At 37.3% G+C, this 27,898-nt stretch overlaps 1 protein-coding gene across 1 annotated transcript; it reads left to right on the top strand.

Moving 5' to 3' along the window:
- Window positions 1-15,902: 15,902 nt before the first annotated feature.
- On the top strand, window positions 15,903-27,862 carry LOC105650094 (protein PAT1 homolog 2). Its single transcript, XM_012236982.3, has 5 exons — window positions 15,903-16,245; window positions 16,930-16,986; window positions 17,417-17,473; window positions 20,229-20,304; window positions 25,368-27,862. Exons 1-5 carry the CDS (start codon window positions 16,237-16,239, stop codon window positions 27,416-27,418), a joined length of 2,250 nt encoding a protein of 749 aa, XP_012092372.1. The 5' UTR covers window positions 15,903-16,236; the 3' UTR covers window positions 27,419-27,862.
- Window positions 27,863-27,898: the final 36 nt, after the last annotated feature.

The raw sequence follows: 27,898 nt of genomic DNA, 5'->3' as shown, positions 1-27,898 counted from the left end.
TTTCCCTCATCGCCAAGCTCTTTGCAAGGCCTTGAGTCAGCTACAAACATCGGTGGAGGTTAGCCCTGAAGTGCTGGTATCCACCGTTACACAAGCATCCAAAATGCAAAGCATTGGGTTTTCTGACGATGACTTGCCCAAGGAAGGAAGCAGTCACAATGATGCACTCTACGTTACTGTTCAGACTAGAGAAAAGACTGTGCCCATGGTTCTCATTGACAATGGGTCAGCATTGAATGTCTGCCCACTAAGGGTAGCTAGCTGTCTGGGGTTGGAGGAAGCAGATTTCAATCCATCAGACTAGATAGTCAAAGCTTATGACAGCACCCGGAGGGAAGTGTTGGGGGTTGCTACATTGAAATTAGCAATTGGCCCAACTATGATGGAGGTCCCGTTCCAAGTAATTGATGTGCCTACCAGTTTCAACCTACTCCTGGGACGACCATGGATACATCATACTAAGGCAGTGCCCTCTTCTCTGCATCAAAAGGTCAAGTTTCCTTACGAGGACAAAGTTATCACTATTCAGAGGGATGACTATAGCCAACTGAAGAAGACAAAGGGCCAGCCTCTCTTTGAGGTCAACCCTGAGAAGGCCAACCTGCCCCTCTCAGGATTTCAATATGACACAGTACAGTGCATAGAGGGAAAAACTGCAAACTCTCGAATTCTCTTTGATTTCGGGACGACACAAATAAACTGCATGATTCCTTTAATGCTGAAAATGTCCTACCTACTGGGAATGGTTATGGCAAGGTCCGGAAAAACATACCCCACGCTGCAAGCTTGGGAGTTTCCGGTGAACAAGGGGACCTTTGGGCTAGGTTATGAGCCCACTGATGAAGACCTTGCTGGAAGGACCAGGAGAAGAAAGAAGAAGAGTGTACAGATGCGGCCTTACCTTCTGACTTTGAATGGTCATTTCTGCAAACCCGGAGAAACAATTCCTTATTGTGGCTTCCAGGAACCATTCTACTTTCCGACAGCTAAGAAAATGCTGCCCAGGCTGGAAATATTTGCTGATGCCTGGGACAACAAGCCAGAGGCAATAACCGAGCTGAAGATAGAAGATCTCATGCAGCCCAGTCTCTTTGACGAGGTTGCAGTTATTACTAGTAATGATGGGAACCAAGACTTGCTGAGCCTGATCAAGCCGAATAAAGGGCCTCTCACCAACTGATATACCGAGGAGGAGCGCGCTGCTGACAAAACCCTTCCCGAGCCAAACCTAGAGTCTAGACCTGATGCCAAGTCCTGTACTGAGTCTGAGTCTGACCCTGAGTCTGAAATCGAGTTAGAGTCCAGTTCCGAGTCTTCTGTATCGGATTTGGAAAATCCGGATTTTAAATTTGATGTAATTTTTGAGGACGATTCCGTCCTTATCAATAAAAGCTTACAGATCATTGGTTACCCTGCGTGTCAATCTTTCCAAGCATATCCTAGGAAAAATAATGAAAAAGAAATAAATGAAATAAAAAATGAAAAAGAGAAAATAATCATTGGCAAAGAAGAAAATGAACATACATACATTGCATCTGACTGTGTGAACAAGGAACAGATCATTAAATGCTTGAAGAAGTTTGCCGATTGCTTCATGTGGAAGGCTAGTGACATCACGGGTATTGACCCAGCAATAGCAGTACACAAGATTCCAGTGTACCCCGAGGCTAAGCCGGTAAAACAGAAGCTAAGGAGGCTGAAAACATAATGGTCCTTGAAAATCAAGGAGGAAGTAGCTAAGCAACTGGAAAACAAGTTCATACAGCCTATTGCCTACCCAACATGGTTAGCAAACATAGTGCCGGTTCCTAAGAAGGATGGAAAGGTGCGAATGTGTGTCGACTACCGGGATCTGAATAAAGCATGTCCGAAGGACGATTTTCCTTTGCCTCATATTGACTTATTGGTTGACCGAATGGCTGGACACGAGATGGTCTCCTTGACTGATCTCGCTGTCGGGTACAATCAGATAATGATGCATTTGCCAGACAAAGAGAAGACGGCATTCATCACGGAGTGGGGAACCTACTGCTATAGGGTCATGCCTTTTGGGCTCAAAAATGCTGGGGCAACTTATCAAAGAATGGCAACAACTATCTTCCACGACATGATTCATAAAGAAGTTGAGGTGTATGAGGACGACATGGTTGTTAAATTGAAAGCAGCTGAAGAACATACCACAACACTTGAGAATTTCTTCCTTAGGCTTCGAAAGTACAATTTAAAGCTCAACCCGGCAAAATGTCTTTTTGGAGCTACATCCGGAGTATTTCTGGGGCATATGGTCAGCCGGAAAGGCATAGAGATTGACCCTTCAAAAGCCAAAGCCATTTTGGAAATGCCAGCACCGAAGATGGAAAAGGAAGTTCGGGGTTTCCTGGGAAGGCTACAGTACATCAGCTGGTTCATTAATCAATTGGCCGATACTTGTGGTCCGATCTTCAAATTACTCAGGAAAGGGGTATCCGTCAAATGGAACGAAGATTGTCAGAAAGCCTTCGATCAGGTCAAATAGTATTTACTATCTCTGCTAGTCTTGCAACCACCAAGGCCAGGAAAACCTTTGCTATTGTACCTATCAGTGACAGAAGAAACGATGGGTGCAATGCTAGCTCAACAAGCAGAAGACACCAGGGTAGAGAATGCCGTATACTATCTTAGCAAAAGGATGCTAGACTATGAGCTAAAGTATAATAAGATAGAGAAGTTATGTCTGGCTCTAGTTTAGGCTTGTACAAAGCTGCAGCACTACCTTTCATCTTATACCACATATGTTATTTTTGAATCAAACCCCTTGAAATTCCTTATGGAGAGGCCGGTTCTTGACAGTAGGATGGCTAAGTGGGTGTCAGTGCTCACAGCCTATGACTTGAAATTTGTACAACGGAAGGCAGTAAAAGGAGAAGCCTTGGCTAACCAATTAGCGGAACTACCCGTGGAAGACGAAATGAAAGAAGTGGAGTTTCCCAACGAAGATCTCTTGAACGTGGAAAATGACGTTTGGGAGATGTATTTTGATGGAGCTTCGAATTATCATGGAAATGGAATTGGAGTCGTGTTCAAAACTCCTTGTGGAGAATACGTCCCAATCGCAGTCAAGTTAGATTTCGACTGTGCCAACAATGAAGCCGAGTATGAAGCTTGCATTAAGGGGTTAGAAGCGGCCCTAGAAAAAGAGATAAAAGTCCTTAGAGTTTTCGGGGATTCCAATTTAATAGTCTCCCAAGCTCTAAGGAAGTGGAAAATTAAGGAAGAGCATTTGGTTCCTTACCTACAACGCTTGGACGAATTGGCTTAGCAATTCGAGGATCTATCTTTCCATTACTTGCCCCGAGCCAAGAACCAGTTTGCTGATGCCCTTGCTACTTTAGCTTCAATGGTCAATGTAGAGGGGAACCAAATCATTCGACCTTTGACAGTTTGGCTACAGAAACAACCGGCCCACATCATGAATTTGGTCGATGACAAGCCTTGGTTTTGGGATGTTTCGAATTATCTTCAGAACGAGGCTTACCCGGATGGATCCTCGAAGACTGATCAACGGACATTGAGACAATTAGCATCCGGATATTTCCTTACTGGGGGAATTCTATATAAAAGAAGTTGGAACGGTTTACATCTAAGATGCGTAGATGAAGGGGAAGCTCAAACCATTATGGATTCCTTACACAACGGGGAGTCCGGTCCACACATGCACGGGTTAGCTCTGGCTCGAAAAATCATGAACCAGGGTTATTACTGGTCAACTATGAATGCAGATTGCGTGAGGCACGCGCAGAAGTGCCATGAGTGTCAAATTTTTGCTAAGCTGCAAAAACAGCCTCCGGTCAACTTGAATCCCATTGCTTCACCCTGGCCCTTCGCAACTTGGGGCATAGATGTGATCGGAAAGATCCACCCAAAGGCTTCCAATGGTCATCAATTCATCCTGGTTACTGTAGATTATTTCACTAAGTGGATCGAGGCAGCCTCTTATTCGGTTTTGAATGCCAAGAAGGCAGCACAGTTCGTTCGTACTAACATCCTTTGTCGGTACGGAACGCCATTTGAGATCATCACTGATAATGGGTCCCACTTTCAGAGTGAATTTTCTGATTTGTTGAAAGAAAAGAGAATCCAACATCATAAGTCCTCACCCTATCGTCCACAAACAAATGGGGCTGTAGAGGCTGCAAATAAGGCGATAAAAGTCATTTTGCAGAAGACAGTTAAAAAGCACAAAGCTTGGCATGAACAGTTACCGAATGCCCTATGGGGATATAGGACTTCAATCAGAACGCCCACCGGAGCAACTCCGTATTTCTTGGTATATGGTATGGAGGCAGTGCTACCTGTTGAACTGGAAGTTCAGTCGGCAAGAATCATCCGGGAAAGCCAAATCAGCAAAGCAGAGTGGGTCCAGAATTACCACCTCCAACTCCTGGGTATTGATGAGAAAAGATTACAAGCGATCCACCGAACTCAGGTTTACCAGAGGAGAATGGCTAGGCATTTTAATAAGAAGGTCAAAGACTGAAGATTGGAAGAAGGTTGTTTGGTCTTGAAGGAAATTAGACAACCAGTCATAGACCCACATGGGAAGTTCCGTCCTCATTGGGTTGGACCCTACATTCTAAAGAGAATACTGTCCGGCGGAGCCGTCATTTTGACTGATTTAGATGGTTTGGAGTTCACAAATCCATGTAATTTAGATCAGTTAAAAAGATATTATGTGTAATTATAATCATTGCATGATGTAAAAAAGAGCTACATTAGACCTGATTCTCCTCGGAAAAAAGAAATTATGTATCGGAGATATGTAGGCAACCCTCTTTGGGCACAGTCTAAACATTAATGGAAAAATCATTTCATAATTCATTCTTCTTTGCCAAAAAAAAAAAAGAGGAAAGAAAAGAGAAAAAGTGCAAAAAAAAAAAAGAACTCGCTAAGTTGAAAACCCGAAAAGGGCGGCTTAGGCAAAAGTCGGGGCCTGCTAAGCTGAAAACCCGAAAGGGCGGCTTAGGCAAAAGTTAGAGCTTGAATAAATAAATTGGGAAATGCTTGGAAAGCCCAAAAGCCAAAATTGTAATGTCATTCTGTCTCAAAGTAATAGAGTCCGTAAAGTTCTAAAAAAAAAAAAAAAAAAAAAACAAAATAAAAGTCTAAGTCCGAAAAACATACATCCAAAGAAAAAATCCAAAGCCAAAATTCCAGATAAAGTCTAAAGTCCAAAAAAATCTAAGCGTCCCGTCGCCTACGTGGGGCAACATCCTCAATGTCGTCTTTAGATGCTAAACCCTCTCCAACCTCGCCTGTCCGAGGAGCCATCACAATCTCCTCATCAGTCCCATCCGCATCATCGGTGCCAACCTGAGCCCAACCCTCAAGTGCACTCAGCAGTGCGTTCCTCCTTGGCCTCTCAATCGGCCAAACAGCAGCAATGAACCAGGTTCGGTACTCTGGAGAAGTATGAACACCGGCAGGATTAGGTAGGGGCCTAACCATGTGATGATCTCTAACCCAGGCCTTAAGGATGGCTCGGGTAACACCCGGAGTAATAACTAAATCCATGGAAGTGCCATCCACAATCGGAACAGTCTGGTCTATCCCCATCTGCCTCGAAACACGCGAAGCGCAGTACCACGTGCAATGTGTAAGGCCTAGCAGGTAAACTCGGGTATGGCGCAAGCTAACCTAGATAAAGTGGGTGATGTCATACCAGGAAATGTACCACAGTACCTCATCTGGACCCAACTCAATCAGCCATGAGGTCCATGCATCAGTAGACAGATGAGTGATCAGGATCCTCTGCATACGATACTGAGAGGGGTTATAAGGCAAGAAAGTAGGAGCAGCAACCACTTGGAGGTGGTCCTTTAACCAAACTTGAGTATAGATCCTTTCTATTACGAAGGAATGAACCAAAAGAAAGAAGAGACAATGAGGAAAAGGAGAAGGGAAAATACCTGAAGAATGATCGGAGAGACAGTCCAATTGTCAAAACCCAAGGCGGCTCTATCAAGACTTCGGATAGTCTCAACTAGCACAATACCGCCGATGCAGCCCATGTCCTCCATCTGACGAATCATTAGACAAAATCGTAAATCTCCAAAGCCTGGGTCCTTATTAAATAAGAAACCCGCCAATAAGCAGAAAACAAAAGCCCGCATCCTCAGCCTCATCCGGTCTGGGTCATCTGGTCGAGTCTTTGAAAATTCATCAATCAGTGGTAGCAGAATTGCCTTCTGGTCATCCACAACCATGGCCCTAGCCTGTGGCCGGCTGAACTGGAATAGACTTTCAAACGACCGCATATACCCAATTTTGACCTCATGTCTAACCAGAGGGGCATTGGGATCGCACCCTATAATCTTGCAGAATTCCTCAAAGAGAGGACACATTTCCTCCATCATGGCACCGAGTCGAAAAACGTGGGCCTCCGGGTCCCAAAATTTGATGCAGGCCTGTAAAAAATCCTAGTCTATAACTACTCCCCTAAGGGTAGTAATAAGAGATAGACCGTACCTCCCAAAATTGATCTTTTCTACCTTAGAGAGACTCTTAGTCCAATTGTGCATGCTGTGGTTATAAAAGGGATTCATTTTTGAAAAAAAAAGAAGAAGAAGAAACTGACTGTTTTCCTACAAAACTGCTTTTTGGCTCGAATTTCGAGAGGGAATGAGTGGAATCTGGAAAAACGGCATTTTTATAGAAAAACGCGCCCAGAGGCGGCCGCTACCGCCATCGAAAGCAGCTGCCCCCGCCGTCTAAGACGCTTGCTGCCCACCTTGGTGGCTCCGGCTGCTGCTCATCCTGCTTTTTATTATTATTATTTTTTTAAGATTCTTCTGTGGTTCCTCGAGCATTTTTTTTTCTGGTTAAAGTACAGGAAATAATTTCAAGAAAAAATAGGAAAAATAAAGGAAAAAATCAGAAAAAGATCAGAAATTGAAAAAAAAATCCCGTTTTTTTACAAATCAAAGTGGATAATCATGCATACATATAAAATTTTCAGTACAAACCAAGTGCAGGTACAGTCAAAGTACAATACAGAAATACAGGCAAGGAAAAAACAGGAAAAAATCTGGCAACAACAGCATCAGCGATGGGGTCTCCTCCTCCTCTGATCATCAAAGGCCCTCAGAGTCCAGGCCGAAGAAAGCTCCTGCTCCATCCCGAGAATCAACTCCATCATCTGACTGACCAAGTCGTCAGGAACCTGGAAATCATGCAGGAAACACAAGTCAATATTAAATCTTTTACGAATCCTTTTTGTGAAAGATTTATCAGTCATTACCTCATTAATGGAGTCGGAAGGGAGATTCCAATGATTCACATTAGCCAGGGAAACCTCCCGAAAAGCTAAGGTACCGTCCGGAGTATGATAAGAGATGCTGTACGGAAGATGTAAGTTGGCCAGATCTGGGTGAAGAGGCCCAGTAGCATCTGTGACGGCACGGGGAGCCGTGGAAGGACCTGTCGAGCGGCTAGGCCCAGCCCGAGATGGACCCTCAACCGGAGTGGAAGAAGAAGGATCGGTCGTAGGCCTCCTCCTTGGAGTCCTAGTCGAGGGACCCGAAACCCGAGAAGAATTGGTGTCAAGGGGGTGGGAAGGTGCCGATCTCTGAATACTATCAAGCCGAGATCCAATGGGCTGCATCAAAAAGACTCTGCAAAACTCGTCATAATCTCCCCCCAGGATGAACTCCACATGTGGAACACCCTCAGTATGAGCATCGGTGAGTGTCATCTGCTTGCCCGCTCGCATGTCCTCGGGAGGGGGATAAGGGACAGAAAGGCAGCCTCTTATCTGAAGGTCTACTCTCTTGCCCAAGTAATATCGTCTCAAGACGGGGTGCGACAGAACAACTCTCCGCCGAGACAAGGCATCCGATCGCTGGAAGTGGGGATCGGCCTAAATCCAACTCTGTAGACGGGCAGTCATCGCCCCCACCTCAACCTATGAAAGATGCAGATGTGTTAAATAAATCCTTTTTATTTAATTTAAGAATTGCTAAAGCACTTACATGCTCCAGAGTGCAAGTGTCAAAAAAGGTCCTTGGATCCCTCAGCGATTTTTTGCGCCGAATGGTATGAAGGTTTGATCGGTACCATCTCCAAGCCAAAGGCACCAGTCCCAGCCCAAGATCAGCACGAATGAGCTCCGGGCGAGTATATGGGAAGTACTCGAATGCCCAAGTCTGCAAAAAAGAAAAAAAAAAAAAAAAAAAAAAAAAAAAGAGAAACAAGAATTAATGAGGAAAAATCAAGAATAACAAACAGAAAGACACAAAAAGGGGAATGTTCTTTACATTACCTCCCAAAAGTAGTAAGTCCCACTGACTTTACAGTGGTGCCGACTCAGATCGCACATGTCATCATACATGCGGCTCAAAATAGCCCCGGCCCAGTCATACTCCTGAAGGTGGGCCAGATCTTCCAAGCTTTTCAAAATGGAAGGGTTGAATTTTTCCTTCCTGTTGGACCAGAAGGTCGAAGCAAAAAGTAGCAGCAATGTGAATCTGGCCACCTGGGTAGCCGTCAGGTCTCCCTGTCTGAATCTAGCATATATATCAGGGGCTTGGAGGGACAGCCAGCATCTTGAAACGCTCAAAACTGGTGTGGAAGAACTTGGCCCGACAATCCGAGGCAGGTCTATCCCGATCAGCTCCACCATCCGGTCTGGGGAGATCTCTGTCCTCCAGTCATCATATAACTCGATTGCCCGAGTGCCAAAGGGGATCCCAGAGATCACAGAAAAGTCTGTGGGGGTCATTGTCAACTCGCCCCAAGAAAAGTGGAAGGTATTGGTGGTGTCCCACCATCTCTCGACCAAAGCACCCAGTAATTCTTTGTGGCTGCTCCGACCCACGTCAAAATGCCTCAGGTAGTCCAGATGGGACGGGCTAATGATCGCTCCAACCGGGTTGTTGTGGTCGAATATCTCGACCGGAATTTCGGCCACGGAGGTCTCACCCACATCCAATCTAATATAGGGGTCCTAAAAGGTAAAGCAATCTAAGAGTTATTCCTCAGTTCCTTACTAAGGATAATATCTTAGTTCTACCCTAGCATGCATACTAATAAAACAGTAAAATGCAGAAAAAAAATAATAATAAAGGAGGAAGTAAACTTACCTGGGCATAGATACCAGTCACGGAAGCGTGGGTGTCTGCGTCCACTGTAAGATCGGTGTCTAGGGAAATTCCCAAAGACTTTAGAAAATCCTCATCGCTGCTGTGACCTGAAGAAGTCATTGAGAAAAATGATGAGAGAGTTGAGAGGATTTGAGAGAAATCTTTGAGTTGGATAGTTAAAAATGAATGTAAAAGTGAAACTTCAGCTATTTATAAGGAAAATAGCCAAAAGGCGGGTCTTCTGGACGCGTCCGATTCTCGCCTTCAAAATTTGTTTTTCAGACAACCACCGACTCCCATAAATCATTTTTATGGTTGCCGGTGGGGGGCAACTGTGAATACTCAAATTTTGAGGCTCAAAAAGCCTATTTTTTTGGACTGTAAACAGTCCGACCGGACCGGAGGCCATTTGGAAAATTCATTGAAAGTATGCCAATATGGTACTTGAAACGTCCGAAAAATTACGAGGATCGCAGAACTGGTCCCGGAATATTTTTTGGAGGTACGGAACTCCCGACAAAGCCTTTGGAACAAAAAACTAGCAAGTGGACAGCAGCCGCCGTCCGCGGCAGCGGCTCCCGCCGTCCGCGGTGGCGGTAGCTGCCCTCCGGCCTGGTTTTTCCAATAAGAACATCCCTGAATTGATAGTTTTACATACTCGGTCTGTGTTGACGAACGCTCTCTTCTCTCCTACGCTCCTTGCGGTTCTTTTACTGCTTTTCTGCATTTAGTGTAGGCTTTTTTACTCTGCTGTTGTGATATTTGATCGCTTAAATTGAATTAATTTTAATTAGTATTCCCCAAACAAGGAGCTTAATCTGGAATTTTCAAACTGAAGCTAAGAAGCGGCCGCCGATTAACTCAGGTAATAACGAAACTCTACCCATTTAATTTCAGCATTTTGTGCATATTCTCTTCTACTCTAAACTCTAATTAAATAACTGCATTCACACCATCGTCATCTTGGCAGCAAATTGCCTTAAGTAAATAAGTTTAGGCTAAAATGCCCGGTTAATCAATAATCGTGGTATTAATGCTAAAACTCCGAACATATTGGCTAAAGTGCCTAGTTAATTAATAACTACGGTGTAATCGCCTTTATTTCGAACAGTTCGGCTAAAAGTCCAATTAATCAATAATTGTGGCTAAAAGCCTTAATCAATCACATTTTGGCAACAAATTGCCTACGGTTTAATCAATCACGTTTTGGCAACAAATTGCCTACGGTTTAATCAATCGCTTTTGGCAACAAATTGCCTATAATTCAAATAACCACCTTTTGGCGACAAATCACCCAAATACCACCTTTTCTTTGGCAATAAATTGCCTAAATTACATATCATCTTTTGGCACGAATGCCTTAATCATTTTGACGACAAATAGCCCAACAAAACCCCTTTGGCACAAATGCCCTTAATCATTTTGGCGACAAATCGCCTAACCAATTTTTGGCAACAAAATTGCCTAATCAAATATCAACTTTTGGCACAAATGCCTTAATCAACCATTTTGGCGATAAATAGCCCAAACATCAATTTTTGGCAATAAATTGCCCAATCAAACACCTTTTGGCAACAAATGCCTAAAACAAAAAATCAATCAATCTTTGGCAAAAATGCCTAAAAAATGCACGAAGCATGCACACACTCATGCATGAAGCATACCCCTTCAAAATGCCTTTGAATAGGCTTTATCGAACTACGTCGGCTTTGATCTCTCATTCAAACGAGAGTACGTAGGCACGTTCGGGATTTAACCCCGAGCGGCAAGTCAAAATCACCAAAACACTTTACTGGTCCAATTGCATCAATTTACCTTGCAAGGCATTTACACTTAGGTTAGTTAATCAGCATGACATAGTCTCGGGATCCACCTCGGGTTTATAGATTGTGCCTTAAACTTTGGGATAATTAATCTAGACTTAGGTTAATTAAAATTGGAGTCATTTAGGGTTCTTTCTTAGTTTTCCCTTATAAAAATAAACTAGGTGGCGACTTCATAAAACACACACGTGAGCATACCTCGTTCTAGCACAAATTTTACCTTCGGGGAGGGTTCACAACTACAGAAGTTTTCAAACTCAGGATAGGATTTTTTTCAAACTAATTATAGAAGTATTCAGACTTAAAACAAGGTTTTCAGATCATTTAGAGAAGTATTCAAACTTAAAGTAGAGAGTTCAAACAAATTATAAAAGTATTCAGACTTCAAACAATTTTTAGACTAACTACAGAAGTTTTAAGACTCGGAATACGGTTATTAGACAAAATAAAAAAGCCGTCGACTTAGAATAAGGTTTTCAAATCAATTACAGACATATTCAAACTTAAAACAGGGTGTTCAGACCAATTACAAAAGTATTTAGACTTAAAACAAGGTTTTTAGATCAATTATAGAAGTATTCAGATTTAAAATAGGATTTTCAGACCAAGTACAAAAGTTTTTAGACTCACAATAAGGTTTTCAGACTAATTGCAGGAGTTTTTAGACTCAGAACAGGATTTTCAAACCAATTACAGAGGTTCGCAATTCACAATCCAAAAATAATTTAATGCATGAATCACAATCAAGACTCAATAATTATGAAAATAACTTATTCGGATTGAAAATCATATCAAATCCTAATTTGGTACCAATTAACAATGCAATAAGTCATTACTCATAATTTCAGAAATCAGGGTGTTATATTTACTAACTAAAGAGCCTACAAACTATTTCACTTTAATGCTCCATTTGGTATAAATGAATTTAAAATGTGGAATTCATTTGTAAGCGAATTCTAAGAGAATCTATTTGTAAATGAAAATTTTCATGTTTGATAATCATGTATGGAGTAAATTCACAATTGAAGATTCATTTACTTTTGTTTTCTAAAATATTCTTAAAATAATAATTTCATAAAAATAAATAACAAATACTAATTATATTCATGTTATGATATATAATTTTTTTATATTTTTATTAAAATAAATATATAAAATAAAAATAATATAAATAAAATTATTATTTAATTTAGTGCTAAATGTATATTTAACTTGAATCTCTCTCCACAATAATAAAAAAATATAGAAAAGATTAAAATAAAAGATGAAAATATTAAAATAAAAACACAGTAATAAGAAAATATTTTTTCTAAAGCAAAATTTTTAAATAGTTTTGGTCAAGTTTGATAAAATATATAAGTTAAATAAGTAAAAATTGAAAAAATGACTTCAAAGAAGGAGAAGGGTAATTTTGTTATAAAAGTTGGATGACTTAGTTTTGTGAAATTCATTTGAAATTTTTCACCTATTTTTGTGAATTTAGTGTAGTTATATTTAATTCCATAGAATTGAATTCCTAGAATTAAAAACTATATTTTTTTTTTCATTCCAAGCATAAAAATATGGATTTCTAAATGAATTTCACAAAATTTTATGGAAGTTATTTGTTTCAAACAACGGGTAAGTTCTAATTTCCACAAAGAGATGTCAAAAGTAGAAGAAAGAGCCATTAATGCAATGTAATCAAACATAGCATTTCAATCAAACGTATCAGTTTAGAAGAGCATATGAAAAATCATTTATAGAACTACTAGATAGTTCTTCTATCTTTATATAAGTGACTCAATCATTTTACACATTAAGCTAAAATTATACCTTTTTTTAAAAGCCAAATGGATCCCAGAAAGCCAACTGTACAGAACCTATGCATTACAAAATATGTCATTACACTTACTTAAACAAATAAATAAACTACTTCAAAACCCTTTCTTTTTCCATATGATTTTTTGTCTTTTTCTTTTAATAAATTTTGCATTTATATTAGTTAATTGTATATAACTTGTTCTTGATATCGAATGCATATGAAAAATTAATAAATTTGATTTCAATGAATTTCTAACTCACCAACTAATATGAAAAGTTCAAAATGGAAATAATGCAACTTTGGCAATTATAATTTAATAATAAATTATAAAGCATCAAATGCAGTACATTGCTTATCAATGACAACTCTGCATCATCGTTGACAAACAACTATTTTATGTCAATGTATAACAAGATGGACTAAACAAAGAAATAACTTATCCAATTTTATACAAGGGTACTTATAGTTGAATAGGAGAAAATTTGCAAGGAAAGTAGAGTTTGAAAGCGTAGTAGCGATTTGGGATGCTAGAAGATGAATCGTTTATTTGAAAGAGAGAGATTCTTTAGGTTATGTCAAATTGGAGAAAATAGGGAGTTTTTGGGTTCCTTGGATTAGCTTAATCCAAGGTAGATAAGTAAGTATCATACTAAATATCACTTCAGTCATTTTTATGGTTTAACTAGGCAATCCCCTGTGCTTAGCGCCGCTGATTAGTATTTATTTATAAGAAGCAAAATAAATTTTTAAGCAAGAAAATTAATGAAGAACTAAAAATCATAAGCAAACAATCCAAAAACAAAAAGATAAAACAACACTCACCATTTTCTATTGTTATTTCCAAGTTATATTACCCAAATTAGGAACAAAATAGTATGGAGTTTAATGAACAAAATAGCATAAATTTAATAGAGAACTTAGTGCATGTTACATCTCTATACAATAAAAGTATTACCTATTTGCTTTTATTCTCTAAAATAAAATTATATCTCTTTCATATTAGCTTTTTCTCCACATAGCTTGGCACAAATTAAAATTGGATTCAAAGAGAAAATAATATCATTTTTTTAATTCACATATATAGAAGAAAATGTAATTTGATAGAAAATGATAGACAAATAAATTTTTATCAAAATGAAAGCACAATTTATAAGATCAAATACATAAAATATTGTAACCATAATATTTATAAGCTAAAATTGAATTATGAGAATTTAAATATGCCATTTTTGCCAATAGAAGAATGTACCACTTTTCCTACACTATCTGACTTCACAGAAGACACAACAGAATATTTCTTAATACATCATCGATCTTGAGCATCAACTTTCGTAAAACATACTTTGAAATGAATGTCATACAAAAGGGCGCTCGCACAGAGACACACACACATATAATAACTTTTAAGCATTATTATATATATTGTAAGAATATTTAGAGAGAGACGAAAAGGAAAATGGTACATTTATTTTCTAATTCTCATTTGTGCAAGTGCAAGAAAGATTATTTAAGAGAAAAAGAGAGAGAAATGAAGATTAACAATTAGAATTCCGAATGAAAGAAAAATTAGATAAATTTTAATTAAGATGAGGAGATGGTTGGTTGTAAGTTACAAATCTATGGAATCTCATATTGACGCGAAAGTCACAAATTCACCCAACAACAATAAATTTTTGCCTAATTCACACATAATTATCATTAAATAAGAGGAGAGAAATTGGAAAGGGGATCATATTTTTTATTCAAAAAGTTATAAATTTTCTCAAAAAAGTAAAATGCAAATACAAAAATGTGAGAGAGTTTTACTCTCTTTAAGGAAGCGCCAAATTAGCAATTAAAGAAAGATAATGATTCTCTTATATATATATAATGATTTTTATACTGGGATGTCAATATAACTAAATTTTCAAATGGGGTTGCCAGGGGCAAAAATATTCGTCTTAGGATGATTTTGCAATAAGTCGTAATTAGGAGTATTTTTACACATTAAGCCAACAAACAATGTATCTTTTTATTTAACATTTAATTTTATTTTAGCAATATAAATAAGCATTTTATAATACTATAATATAAAAAATAATATATATATATATATATATATATATATATATATATATATATATAATATTGAAGAAAATAAGAGGAAAATATTGAAGGAAATAATATTTTCCTTATTTTTCATTTGGGCGCACATGTTTTGAGTTTCTCTAATTTGGGGAGAAAATAATGGAATAAAATGAAATTTTCACTTATTTTTATTAAATTACCAAATGCCCCAAATTAATTAATAAACTTTCATCTTGTCTTAAATACTCTATTATTTAATTGAGAACATAATCATCAATTTTCAATAATAACGTTTCTTTTTTTTCTAAAATTTTATGTTTTCAAATAAAGAAAAATAAATTTATTTTCTTTTCTTTAATGTATCCAAACACAATGGTGGAAAATGACTATGAAAACCAAGTTAACAATTCTTCATTATTTTCTTTATTATTTTCATTCCTCCATTTTTCTTCCTCTCCTTTCCAAAGAAAGAGTAAAGAAAATAGAAAAAATCATAATACGGTCCTTATAGTTTGTCAAATACAATTAATCCGTCTCTATTTTATTTAAAAATATACTAAAATTTTGTTATAATTTACTTTCTTCAGGCTATAAGGTCCTTCCATCCAATTTTTGGATCTTTTCTGTTAAGCACTAAATACCGAAAATACATCTTTTATTTTTAAAATAGAGGGACAAACTGGTTGTATTTTTAAAATTATAGGAATTGTATTGAAATTTTTCTGGTATCATATTTTATTGTCTCTTCTTTACTATCTGTTTTTTTGTTGACTTAATAGGAAAGATGCATAAAAATTGGATAAAATGATCCAGTAGTGTAACGAAAACAAATAAAAGAAAAAATTTATATTTTAAAAAGGCAAAGACAGACTAATTGCGTTTCGTAAATCATAAAGATTATACTGTAATTTTTTTTAAAAAAAAGTTCCAATTAATCAAACTATTAAAGGTCTGAATGGTCCATTAACCGAATTGGAATGCGAGTTTATTGAACCGGCCGGTCTATTTTAGAACTTTTTCTTTTAAATTAAACAAATTAAACAAATAACTTGGGAGTTTAATATGTTTCCACTTATTATCTTAGGTGGCAGCGACTTTTTGAGATGTGGGTGCACACATACAATCCAATTCCAAAAGTGATGAATGTAGCCATTTTCCGAGAACAGCCATAAAACCTTGTCTTTCTTCTCTAATAATCGAAACCATCTTAAATCTCACTTTTTAGGTCGCTGCTCAAAAATTCTTGCATCCTGTTCCTCTGGCTACAGCTCACAGCGCCCAACTACCCTCAATATCATTCAATTCGATCTAATCCAATCTAATTCCAATATCCTCAGCTCCCAATTTTTCTACTTCGTAACCCTAAGTTCCTAATTTTTCAGGAGCCAAGGCATTCCAGATCTCAAAGAATAGGCCTTTTGGAGTTATGGAAAAGGTTATTATTAGTCTTTACTATGTTTGTCGCGTTTCTTTCTCTCTCTTTTGAATTTGATGATTATGTTTTAGGAATTGGGTTTTTTCTGTGTAGCTGCTGTGTGAGAAAATTGTTTTCTTGTCTTTCTAGAGGATTTTTTCCCTTCACTATGGCTTTTTCCCCTGTTTCTGTTATTCTCCTACCCCCATTTTCTTATTTCCAGAGCTTTATTCTCAAATTCTTTTTATTTTCTTTCCATTTTGATGTTTAACTAGAAGGAGTTGTCATGCAGTTGATAGAATCTGTTTCTTGAATGAGAAGTCCTAATTATCACTACTTGGTAGAAATGTTTGCTTGTGTGTGGGGAGGGTGTTCATATTGCTGTCCGAAGGTGGTCACCGAACTTGTTTCATGCTAAGTTTCGATTATGAAAATGGTCCAGAAATAGTGGAACCCCTAGAAAAAAAAAGGAAATTCTTGTATAAAAAAAATAATTTTGGGTATTAGTTATTTTGAAGTGTGCCCTTTGTTTGCTTTAACTTGAAATACACATAATATATGCCTTTGAATGACACTTCTCGTATATCTGTTTCATTGTTTATTCTAACTGCAATACTCTTTTTTTATTTTGTCTCTTACTTCTAAAGTGTTCTGGGTCGTTAAACGCATTGTAATGGCTCTAATATGTCTTTCCTTCAATTCCAGGGTATAGGGTTAGATTCTTTATCAGATATGGATGATTTCGCAAGTACTTTTGCAAAGGTCAGGTTCTGACGTAGTTTTCCATTTTTATTATCCCCATGTTTTTAAAATTTTGCAATAATATGTGCTTTCTGGTAATGTAAACTGTGTGCAGTTTAGAAATGATTATTAGCTAATTCTGCAATCACCAGTACGTAGCAATTATAGTTGGAACATTGCTACCTAACTTTCTAAAGCCTTATTGGGGATGAGAAGAAAAGATGACACGCATATCCAAAAATTGACTATAAGCAATTTTGGTGTATTTTATTTGCCTAATGGGCTTATAATGCTTACCTGTGATGCAATGCAATTGCAACTACTTCTCATAGAACTGTTAGATAATCTATAACAGCAAGGAACACATTTTTAAATCTTCTGGCAACTTCTAAATCTTCTTCGGGCATGAAATACACTTGTTTGGCTCTGACATATTTTTTTTCAATTCCAGGGTGTGGGTTTAGGATCTTTATCAGATGTGGATGATCTGGCAAGTACATTTGCAAAGGTCAGATTTGTTAACTTAGATAATTGTGTGTTTGTAGCATAAAATATTTGGGTTTTCCATGTTTCCTATGCCCGTGTTTTGCAAAATTTTGTTCTTTACTGGTAATATAAATAATTCTCAGTTAAGATGTCACTGTTTGTTGTGAAAGCTGATTGTTGTGCTAGTGCAACTTGTCTATAATCTTGCAATTTTCAACATTTAGAATTAATGATATGGGAGGGTTATCCACTTATGAACCCCAACCATTTTTCTGGAAAGTGGAAAAAGGCTGTACCTTATATTAAAGACTGATAGTACTACAGTTGTCCTCAGTGGATGCTGAGCTTGTTTAGCAGGTAGTTGCACTTACCATGAAGTGTAGATGGAAAAAGTTGATCATTTGAGGCATGAATTTTCTTCTTCAAGACCTTAGGGCTGAAATTATCTGTGTTGCATAGTGCAGTTATCTCTTGCTGCATGTAAATGATTAACAGAAAGAAATTTAGGATATAACAACGATACTTCTCTTCAGTTTTTATCAATTTTCTGATCATGAATTTACGTTATTTGGCTTATTTAAAGGAACATGCTGGTTACAAACTGGTTGTTATAAGTTTCAAGAGGTGGGAGGGAGCTGGATCTAAATCTTGTTTGAATTGGTTGAGACACAAATGGGAGAGGGAAATTAACAACAATTCTGTTAAATTTACCTCATTTAACAGACTGTGGACAAACTAGATCTAGAAGGAAGTTTGTAATGTGGATGGGACTAGTAATAAAATAAGTGCACAGATCTCACACATGATACCAGATTATAATGAAACGCTGAAAGAGAGAGAGAGAGAGAGAAAATAAGACATAAGAATTTTATGTGGCAAGCTCCTTACTCGTGGGAAGCCAGTTATAACTGTTAGTTAGGAAGGAGAAGGTTACAAGAGTGTATTCATTTACAGACCACTGTTTTCCCTTTACAGGTAGGATTGGCAGAAACTTGCTATTTCATAAATATCTCCTATAGTTAGACTTCCCTGTGCTAATTCAAATTTACTGTCTAGCGGCTTTACCCCTCCTTGTGTGCTTTTATTGACCCACATCTTCTTTGAATATGAGCCATAATCTAAACAAGGGTCATAGCATTTGATTTCAAAACAGTTAGCTTTTGGGACCTTAGGTTTTGGCTCAAAGTGATTCCACATTGAAATTAGAAATACATTTAAAGGAATTGTAAAAAAAAAAAAAAAAAAGAGTAGATTTTATATATAAACACCTGTTTCTCTCAGGCTGGTTCATGCTATTTCATTTTGGGGATTAATTGTGCTGCTATTAGGCATGCAACGGAAGCTTTAAATGACAGAGGTCTTTTGTTAAGTTAGTCTTATGTATAACTAAAGGGAAGTTTATCATGAATATTGAATGCAACACATTTTTGCTTGCTGTGCTCTTTCCCCTCTTGTCTTTTTTTATTTTTTTTTATTTTGATAAAGGATTCAATTATTCTGATTCTGCTAATCCTTTGTTCATCAGTGTCTTTTTTTTGCTGCGATTGCTAATTGCTATCTTACTTCCGCTCTCTATCTTTTGATTTGTCCGAACCCCAAAATTGACACCCAAGTGGCTAATAGGTTGATTTATCAAAATTTTCCTCCATCAAGATGTTAATGTAGTACAGAACAATCAGCTTCTGTTGTTGATGAAACAAAAAGTTCTATCATTTCTAGTCAAAACTTCCAGTTTTAAAATTGCTCCTTCAACTATTGGGTGTTCCTTATGATTTGTAGCTGACATGTTCTCACCTTGAAATTTTTCTAATTGATTAAATATAATCCGGGCATCCAAAATGTTGAATATTAATAATCTAATCCTTTACTTGTTTTAATGAAACTCATTTTGTTCAATGGTTTTATGAACCGAGTTGGTTATTTTCTCCCTTCTTTCGTTTTTTTCCCCACTTTCTTGAAACTGTTAAATTGCAAAATATTTGAAAGCAAATAAATAGCTTGTGAGTCATGCCAAAGAAATAAGAAATAAGAAATGATAATGCTATGCTGTTTATAAATAATGAATGCTAGCATTTCAGACAAATAGATGCTCTAGATTAATGCTTGAATAAGGGATGGCTACAAAATTTTTGCAAAGGCCCTATAGTTCAGGATATAACTGAATAATGTAGTCGAATGTTTTGGCTAAAACTGACCCAAATATAAAAGCTTTTTTTTTTTTTTGGGTGGCTGGTGGAGAAGGTCATTTCGCCTAACTTTCTATCTTTCATTTCTCTTTTTTCATTTCTCAATTGGCTCTTTTTCATTTATATCTTTTTCCTCAATGGGCTGGGGTTTCAAACTTTGCTTTTCTGATTAAAGTTGTGTAATTTTCCATGGGCCCAAGAAATCCAGGAGATATGTTCTCTATATTTTTTATGTGACCTTTGGTTTTTATACTTGGTGGTTGAACCCTTGGCAATCTGTTTTCCTCAAATTAGTATTGTGAGGATTTTATTGTGGTTGACTGGAGAGAGAAAATTTATATGTTGCCTCCCTTCTCCGTATAAAACACTGGAAACCTTTGACATTGGACTCGTTATTATATACTATACTGAACAAATATCTTTGCTTGGACATTGATATTGCTACTGTTCTTGATCATGTTGCTGCTTCTGCTGTTCTTATTCCTAACATTTGTCATTTGGAAACTTTGCTTTTGTCTAATATAAGGATATTGGGATGCTTTAAAATGCCATTCTCATTGTAATTTCAAAATTATTGTCCACTTGCAACAGTTGAACAGAGTTGTCACTGGGCCAAGGAATGTAGGAGTTATTGGTGACAGAGGATCTGGATCTTTTTCAAGGGAAAGTGAGTTAAACCTTTTATTTGTTATTATTATTTTTAGTCAATCAATCCTATCTTGTACAGTGAATGGAGAACTTCCCTAGATTGCTTTTTCAGTGAATTTTGTTTGTATGTGTGAATGAATTTGGTGAGCATCAAACACTTTGCATTGTTCTCAAACCAAATAGCTTCTAGTCAACCAAATTGAAATATTCCTATAGAGGACTAGAGAGAAGAAGCACAAGACAGTCCATGATAAATATAAACAAAATCTCTAAAGATGCTCTAGGCTTGTTAATAGGTCCTCTAGAAGCAATTCTATACTGATTAGAACTTGTCCTTGGCTGTAAGAAGGTTGAATACACTAAACCCTTTGGAAGTTTTGACTTGGACTTATGCTTTATTTGGATGGAGGTAAAAGAGGGGACAGGAAAGGAAAATGAAATTGGTTAGGGATATTCCTCCTTTTGAATTTCTAAGGAGTATGGAAAAGAAGGGTTAGAAGGGGGAAATGCTATTTCCACAACTATAAGGACACAACATAATGAATGCGTAAAAATTGAAATGAATAAAGTATCTTGCAAAAAAATCCCATTTTCGAGAATAACCAAAAAAAAAAAAAAAGGAAAAATATGTAATATCATTTAATCTTGTGTCCACTCTCCTCAACTTTTCTTGTCCTTAGTAAATTCTCTATCAAACCTAGTCTTCATCAGAAAAAATATTTTTTTTTATAAACCGTGAATTAAATGAAGAGACTAGCAACACTTATTCAAAATTAGACAAATTATATGGCATGCTTGCCTTTTGGTTATTTGCTAATATCCTCCAGTCGAATCATCTAAGTAGTAGCTACCGTTTGTTTGTATTCATAATTTACAATTTTAAGTGTAAACAGGGTGAAATTTTAGCCACAATAATGGGTAAAAAAGTGTGCATTTCTACTTTTAACTTCATCTAAGCGCTCATGGTATTAAAAAAAACAACAAGAACAAATCCCCTAATTTGTTATTATTATTCTTTTATGCATAGAAAAAAAAATAGAAAGAAAGAAAGAGATTATGTGTGATAATGATAGAATCAAGTTATAAGTTTAGTGATTATGGGTTTAATTTGCCTGAAAAAGGCCAATTATAGAAAACTAACCCAACAATTTCAACTGCTAAAAGCAAAGACGCCATAATAGGAGGCCACACGCATAGTATCCAATCACAAACAATTTTAGTATTCAATATTATAAAAAAATTGAAAATTTGAAGCATAATACATTGGTTTAAGAATGATTATGCAATAATGTGCAAAATAATGTTTTCTATTTCTTTTTTCTAGGTCTTTATGAATAGGGTTAGTATCTACAAAGAAGTGAACAAGAAAAATTAGAGCAAGGAATGTAGAAGATTTTTTTTAAAATACTAACATGTCTTTTGGTTTATAAAACAGAAGAAAATTTTAAATGAAAGCTTTTAATGTATCTATTTCATTTGGTTTTCCTCTTGCTATTGGAGAAAATATAGGCTTTAACAGTTGGAAAATTATGTTAGACTTGTCCACTAAACATTGTATTTGATTTGGAAAGGAATTTGTTAAGGTTATTCTTATCCTCTTAATTATAGCAAATTATAATCGGTTGTGGCTTTGGCAAAAATTGCTATATTCATAGCAAAAAGCACCATTACAAAACTCAAAAATTCTTGATCTACTAGAACTCGGTGTCAATTGATCTGAAATGTTGTTGCCATTGGCTGAATCTTATTTTGATCACTGCCTTTGGGGTAGTAAGCTGTCAGTCCTTTCATTTTCAGCATCCACATGCCTAAAATCTTTCTCATTTACCTTGTTCTGGCTCCTTTTTGTTTTTCTCATCTGTTGCTTTGCTAGGTATATGTTGTCTGTGCCTTGCGACTTGTTTCCAAGATCTTTTTGCACCTATGCCTTACACCTTTAATAACTATTCCTTCAAATCTGAGGGAATAAGTAATTTAGGATGCTAGTAAACAATCTAGACTTTTAGAAATTAGGCTAGGTTTTGTAGGAACCAAGAATTAGGGCTTAATTAACCTAGCAGATCTGAAAATATAACTACCATATACTAGTTGGATCCTGCACTTGTTTCTATCAAGAAAGACAAGGCTTGCTAGGGTTGGAATTGCATCAAACATAAGACGAAAAGCATATTTGCCGAAATTTTATCGATTGAAATTGAATTATAAATATTTACGAAGTTACAATTTACAAGCAGGAGACTCAAAACTTAAAAGGATTTAATGTTAAGAAAACTATTGCTGAACTTTAACTTAAAAGACTCTAGAACTAGTCCATTCCTTCAAGGAATTGAACTCGCAAAGAAAGTTGAGAGGAATAACTACCCCATGGTAATTACCTTCATGATATTTAATGAAGTTTAATGAACAGAGTATGATCAGCATCGCTCTGAATTACATGAGAGAACTTTCAAACCATGCTCTTGGTGATTGCTTCAGCCTATATAATGACTTCTTCAGCTTGCAAATTTTCCTCTAGTCCTGTCATCATCAAATCTAGGAGGAATCTCTATATACACCTCTTCTTCCAAATCACCATGTAGAAAAGCGTTTTTAACATTAAATTGATGTAACTCCCAGTCAAAGATTGGCTAAACAAGACAACAAAATTCTAATTGTGTTTGTCTTGGCTATAGGAGCAAATGTTTCTTGGTAATCAATTCCATAGGTTTGACTGAACACTCGGGCTACTAATCTAGCCTTGTACCTCTCGATTGAACCATCTGCCCTATGTTTAATTGTGAACGCTTATTTACATCCAACTGGCTTCTTTCCTGGTGTAGGAATTACAAGATCCCATGTCTCATTTTTTGCCAAAGATCTCATCTCCTCAACCATTGCAGCCTTTTTGAGTCCTGTAATGCCTCTTGCCAATCCTGCAGTATAGAAACAGAAGAAACAGACAAAACAAAGGCTCTATAAGAAGGGGACAAAGCATTATAGGAGATAAAATGGGAGATATAATGTTTAGTGTATGTTCTAACTTTTTTTCTAAGAGCAATAGGAATATCAAGGTCATTGTCAGAAGGGCTAGAATCAACAGGGATTAAAGAAGACTCACCAGGTTCTTGTTCCTCTGTATTTTCAGGCCTGAAATTGGAGAGGATGATTGATCAGAGGTTTCATGTTCCATGGTTGTATCTATATTAGTCCGCCGTGTGTAGGTTTTCAAATCAGGTCTATCCAATCTTCCTAGAGGTTTGGGTAGTTGGTCTCTCTTATTATTTATGTCTATAGGAGTTTCCCCCTGGAAAGGAATGTCATTCATCACCTCTTCCATATGATATTTCTCCCCCTGAAGAAGTGACTGGGAAGGAAAATAAGACTCAAATTCCCAAAAGATAACATCCATACTCACAAAGTATTTCCTAGGAGGAGGATAATAACACTTGTATCCTTTTTGAGTAGTAGAGTAACCAACAAACACACACTTCAAGGCTCGAGGATCTAATTTGCTTAGACCATTTTGATGAACAAAACAAACACAGCCAACGACTTTAGGAGGTATAATATAAGAGTTTTTTCCTTGAAGAACCTCTAATGGAGTTTTAAAATTTAAAGTAGGAGGCATACGATTGATAAGGTAAGCAGTAGTCAAAATAATATTCCTTCAATATGGTTTGGGATGATTCATAGTGAACATAAGAGACCTAGCTACTTCTAGTAAATGCCTATTTTTCCTTTCGGCTGCTCCATTTTGATCACTAGTATTGACACAACTAGTTTGATGTATAATACCATGAGAATCTAAATAGATACGAAAATCTGTATTCATGTATTCAATACCATTATCAGTTTTTAGGATATTAACATGCGCATCAAACTGAGTACAAATCATTTTATGGAAGTTTTGAAAACACGAAAAAACTTCATTTTTTGTTTTCATCAAATAAAGGTCACAAACCATCTATAACCAGAAAGAGAGGCAGTTTTAGTAGGACCCCATGCATCAGAATGAATAATAGCAAAAGGAACCAAACTTTTATTATTAATTGGAGAATAAGGGCCTGGTGTGCTTAGCAAGTTCACAAGCATCACATACTAATGAATCAAAATCACACTTAGCAAACAAAGTGGGAAATAAACGTCCTAAAACAGAAAAAAAGGGATGTCTTAATCTCCTATGCCATTGAATAATTTCATGGGAAAGATTTCTAGAAGTTCCTAATAAAGCTTGACTGATACCCGGATTTGGAAAACGACAAACGTCATCCAACAGATACAATCCATCGCGCAAGCTACCACTGCCAATCGTTCTCCCCGTGTTCAGTTCCTGAAACATACAATGAGTAGGGTAAAAAGTTACTTTACAATTAAGCATTTTTGTGATTAAGCTTACAGATAACAGATTAATAGGGAATCTAGGAACATGAAGATGCTTGCATTATTATGAATGACATTAACAAAAAATCATATCAGCTTTTCTCTCAGCAAACCTTTTTCAATCATGCCTTTAATTGAAGTCACTGTTTGATCAGATTCACTAGCTTTTTTTTTTTTTGTTTTTCTCTATATACATTCAGGTTTCACAAAAGCATACAGGAATAGTTTCCCTATCTCCTCCTTTTGGTACATTTAGAGTTTTAGAGAGGAGTGAGTGGTGATAGGTTTTGAACCCCTGAACTCCTACATCACAAGGTAGACACTCAACCACCAGGAGAATCAGTTACTCGTCTGCCTTAATGGTCAATTTGAAAGCCTTAGAGAATATTGACTCTTCTTGCTGCTCGTAGTTATTAACTGTCAGATTCTTTTTTCTTTTGTCCACAATATATAGCATTAACGTGACATATATATAGTGAACCCTGCAAAATTTATGTTGATTCTTTGCATGATTTTCATAGTGGCATCAAATAAAAAATAATTGCTGTCTAGTGGTTGCATTTTTACCATTTTTCCGTAGTAAAATATAATTCTCTCTGTTTGAATAATTTTCTCAAGTATATTAAGTGGAATCATATTCCATTGAACTAATTCTGGCGAAGTTTTAAGGACTAAATTTGAATCCATTCCTTCAATCGTACCTTAACAGCATGCTGTTTTCAGGTTCATCTGCCACTGACTGGGCACAAGATGAAGACTTTTCTAGCTGGTTGGATCAGCAAATGTTTGATATTGAAAATTCTCAGGAGGGAAAGAGATGGTCATCACAGCCCCAACCTTCTTCAGCTCGTTTTTCAGAATCGAAACCTCTGCACAGAACATCCTCATATCCCCAGCAGCAACCGCAACTACAGCGCTACTCAAGTGAACCAATTCTCATACCTAAATCAAACTTCATGTCTTTCCCTCCTCCTGGTGGCCAGAATCAACATGCTTCACAAGATCACCTTCTTGCTGGTGGACCACAGCCCTTCTCGAATTCAAACCTCTCTCCTTCATCCAACTCTAATCTTCAACTGGCCGCCATACATCCTGGGTTACATTATCGTGGAAATATGCCCTCAGTCAGCTCTCCTGGCCTTTCCTTTAATAACAGGCCTCAAAATCACTGGGTTAACCATGCTGGCCTATTACAAGTAGATCACTCTAGCCTCTTACAGAGTCTATTGCAGCAACAATTATCCCATCAAAATGGCCTGATCTCACCACATTTGATTTCACCACAGCAGCAGAGACTGCATAATCCAGTCCAACCATCTTTGGCTCATTTAGCAGCGATGCAGTCCCACCTTTATAATACTCATCCTTCATCAGCACATAAAATGATGTTTGGATTATCAGATCAAAAACACAAATCATCACATAAAGGACGGCAGAATACACGTCTTTCTCAACAAGGTTCGGATGCCAGCAGTCAGAAAAGTGATAGTGGCTTGTTGCAATTCAGATCCAAATATATGACATCTGAAGAGATAGAAAGTATTCTGAAAATGCAGCATGCTGCTACACATAGCAGTGACCCATATGTTGATGATTATTACCATCAAGCTCGTCTTGCCAAAAGATCTGCTGGATCAAGAGCTAAACACCAGTTCTGCCCATCTCACATGAAAGAACTTCCAAATCGTGGTCGTAACAGCTCTGACCAGCAGTCTCATCTCCATGGTAATGCTGCTGGGAAGATTCCTCTCTCTATACATAAACCACTTCCTCTGCTTGATGCTGATCCTCCCGGTTCTGTTGATGGAAGCACTGAGCAAGTCTCTGAGAGGCCTCTGGAACAGGAGCCTATGCTTGCAGCTAGAATTGCTGTTGAAGATGCAATGTGCCAACTCCTTGAAGTGGATGATATTGATCGGTTCCTACAATTCAATCAACCCCAAGATGGTGGGGCTCAACTCAGGCGTAAGCGGCAGATGGTGCTTGAAGGATTAGCAGCTTCCCTTCAGCTTGTTGATCCACTTGGCCAAAGTGGCAAAACAGTTGGATTGGCTTCCAAGGATGATCTTGTGTTCCTGCGGATAGTTTCTCTCCCCAAGGGTCAGAAGCTCATATGTAAGTTCCTGCAGCTTCTTTTCCCTGGTAGTGACCTCACCCGAATTGTCTGCATGGCTATATTCCGTCACTTAAGATTTTTGTTCGGTGGCATTCCTAAAGATTCAGCAGCAGCTGAGACAACTATGAATCTTGTCAAGACTGTCTCAGCATGTGTTAATAGCATGGATCTTCATGCATTGAGTGCTTGCCTTGTTGCAGTGGTTTGTTCTTCAGAGCAGCCACCATTTAGACCTCTTGGCAGCCCTGCTGGGGATGGTGCCTCTATCATTTTGAAATCTCTTCTTGAGAGGGCAAATAAACTATTAATTGATCCCCAGGCTGCAGCAAACTGCAGTGTAACTAATTTTGCCCTTTGGCAGGCCTCATTTAATGAATTTTTTGATCTTCTTACCAAGTATTGCCTGATTAAATATGACACGATACTGCAAACAGTCTATGCAAACAATCCTCCTAATGCAGAAGGCAATGATTTAGAGGTGCGTGCAGCTACAAAACGTGAAATGCCTGTGGAGCTTTTGCGCGCATGCCTTCCCCATACTGATGAACGCCAGATGGAGCTTTTAAGACACTTTGGACAGCAACGAAATTCTGTTACTGGGTTGAATGCACATTCAGGGAATAGTGGTCAGATGAACTCTGAATTGGTGAGGAGTTGAAGAACGAACTAAAGATATCCAGAATGCCGTAGCTCTTCTCTGTGCATCCCACTTGATACTTTGGCGGAGAAACTGCTTGGTATTGCAGGTGGGCAAAAAGCGTAAGGTTACTGCTTAATTATCTTTCCTTGAAAGTGTGTATTATGATGAAAATTATTCCTGGGAGTTGGCGACTAGAAGTTTGTTTGTTTATGAGGGGGCTTGTTTAGTCGCAACTGCAGGAAAGTTACAAGCACAGGGGATAGAATGTACAGGGTGGTCTTAGAGAACCATCAAATCCCTCTTTTCATCAGCCATATCAGTTTGAAGACTTTTCTGATTCAAAAATGGCATGATGTGCTAGTAGATAGAGGGTTGTAATAATTACAAAATTCTGTGGGTTAAAACAGACAAGGTGTTAGATTCTGGGAATTAGTTAAAATTATATTGGCCCATTACATCCTATACTGCATTTGTTAACCTTGATGGTTTAGATGTTCT

Source organism: Jatropha curcas, chromosome 2 (genome assembly GCF_041381405.1).
Source record: "Jatropha curcas cultivar XTBG-Jc1 chromosome 2, XTBG_Jcur_1.0, whole genome shotgun sequence".
In the NCBI taxonomy this organism is placed as follows: Eukaryota; Viridiplantae; Streptophyta; class Magnoliopsida; order Malpighiales; family Euphorbiaceae; genus Jatropha; species Jatropha curcas.
This window is presented reverse-complemented; position numbering and strand designations above follow the sequence as displayed.

Coding starts and splice junctions, on each gene's coding strand:
- LOC105650094 (XM_012236982.3), top strand. Junction 17,474..20,228: donor TGGCAAGTACATTTGCAAAG/GTCAGATTTGTT, acceptor CACTTGCAACAG/TTGAACAGAGTTGTCACTGG. Junction 20,305..25,367: donor TGGATCTTTTTCAAGGGAAA/GTGAGTTAAACC, acceptor TGCTGTTTTCAG/GTTCATCTGCCACTGACTGG.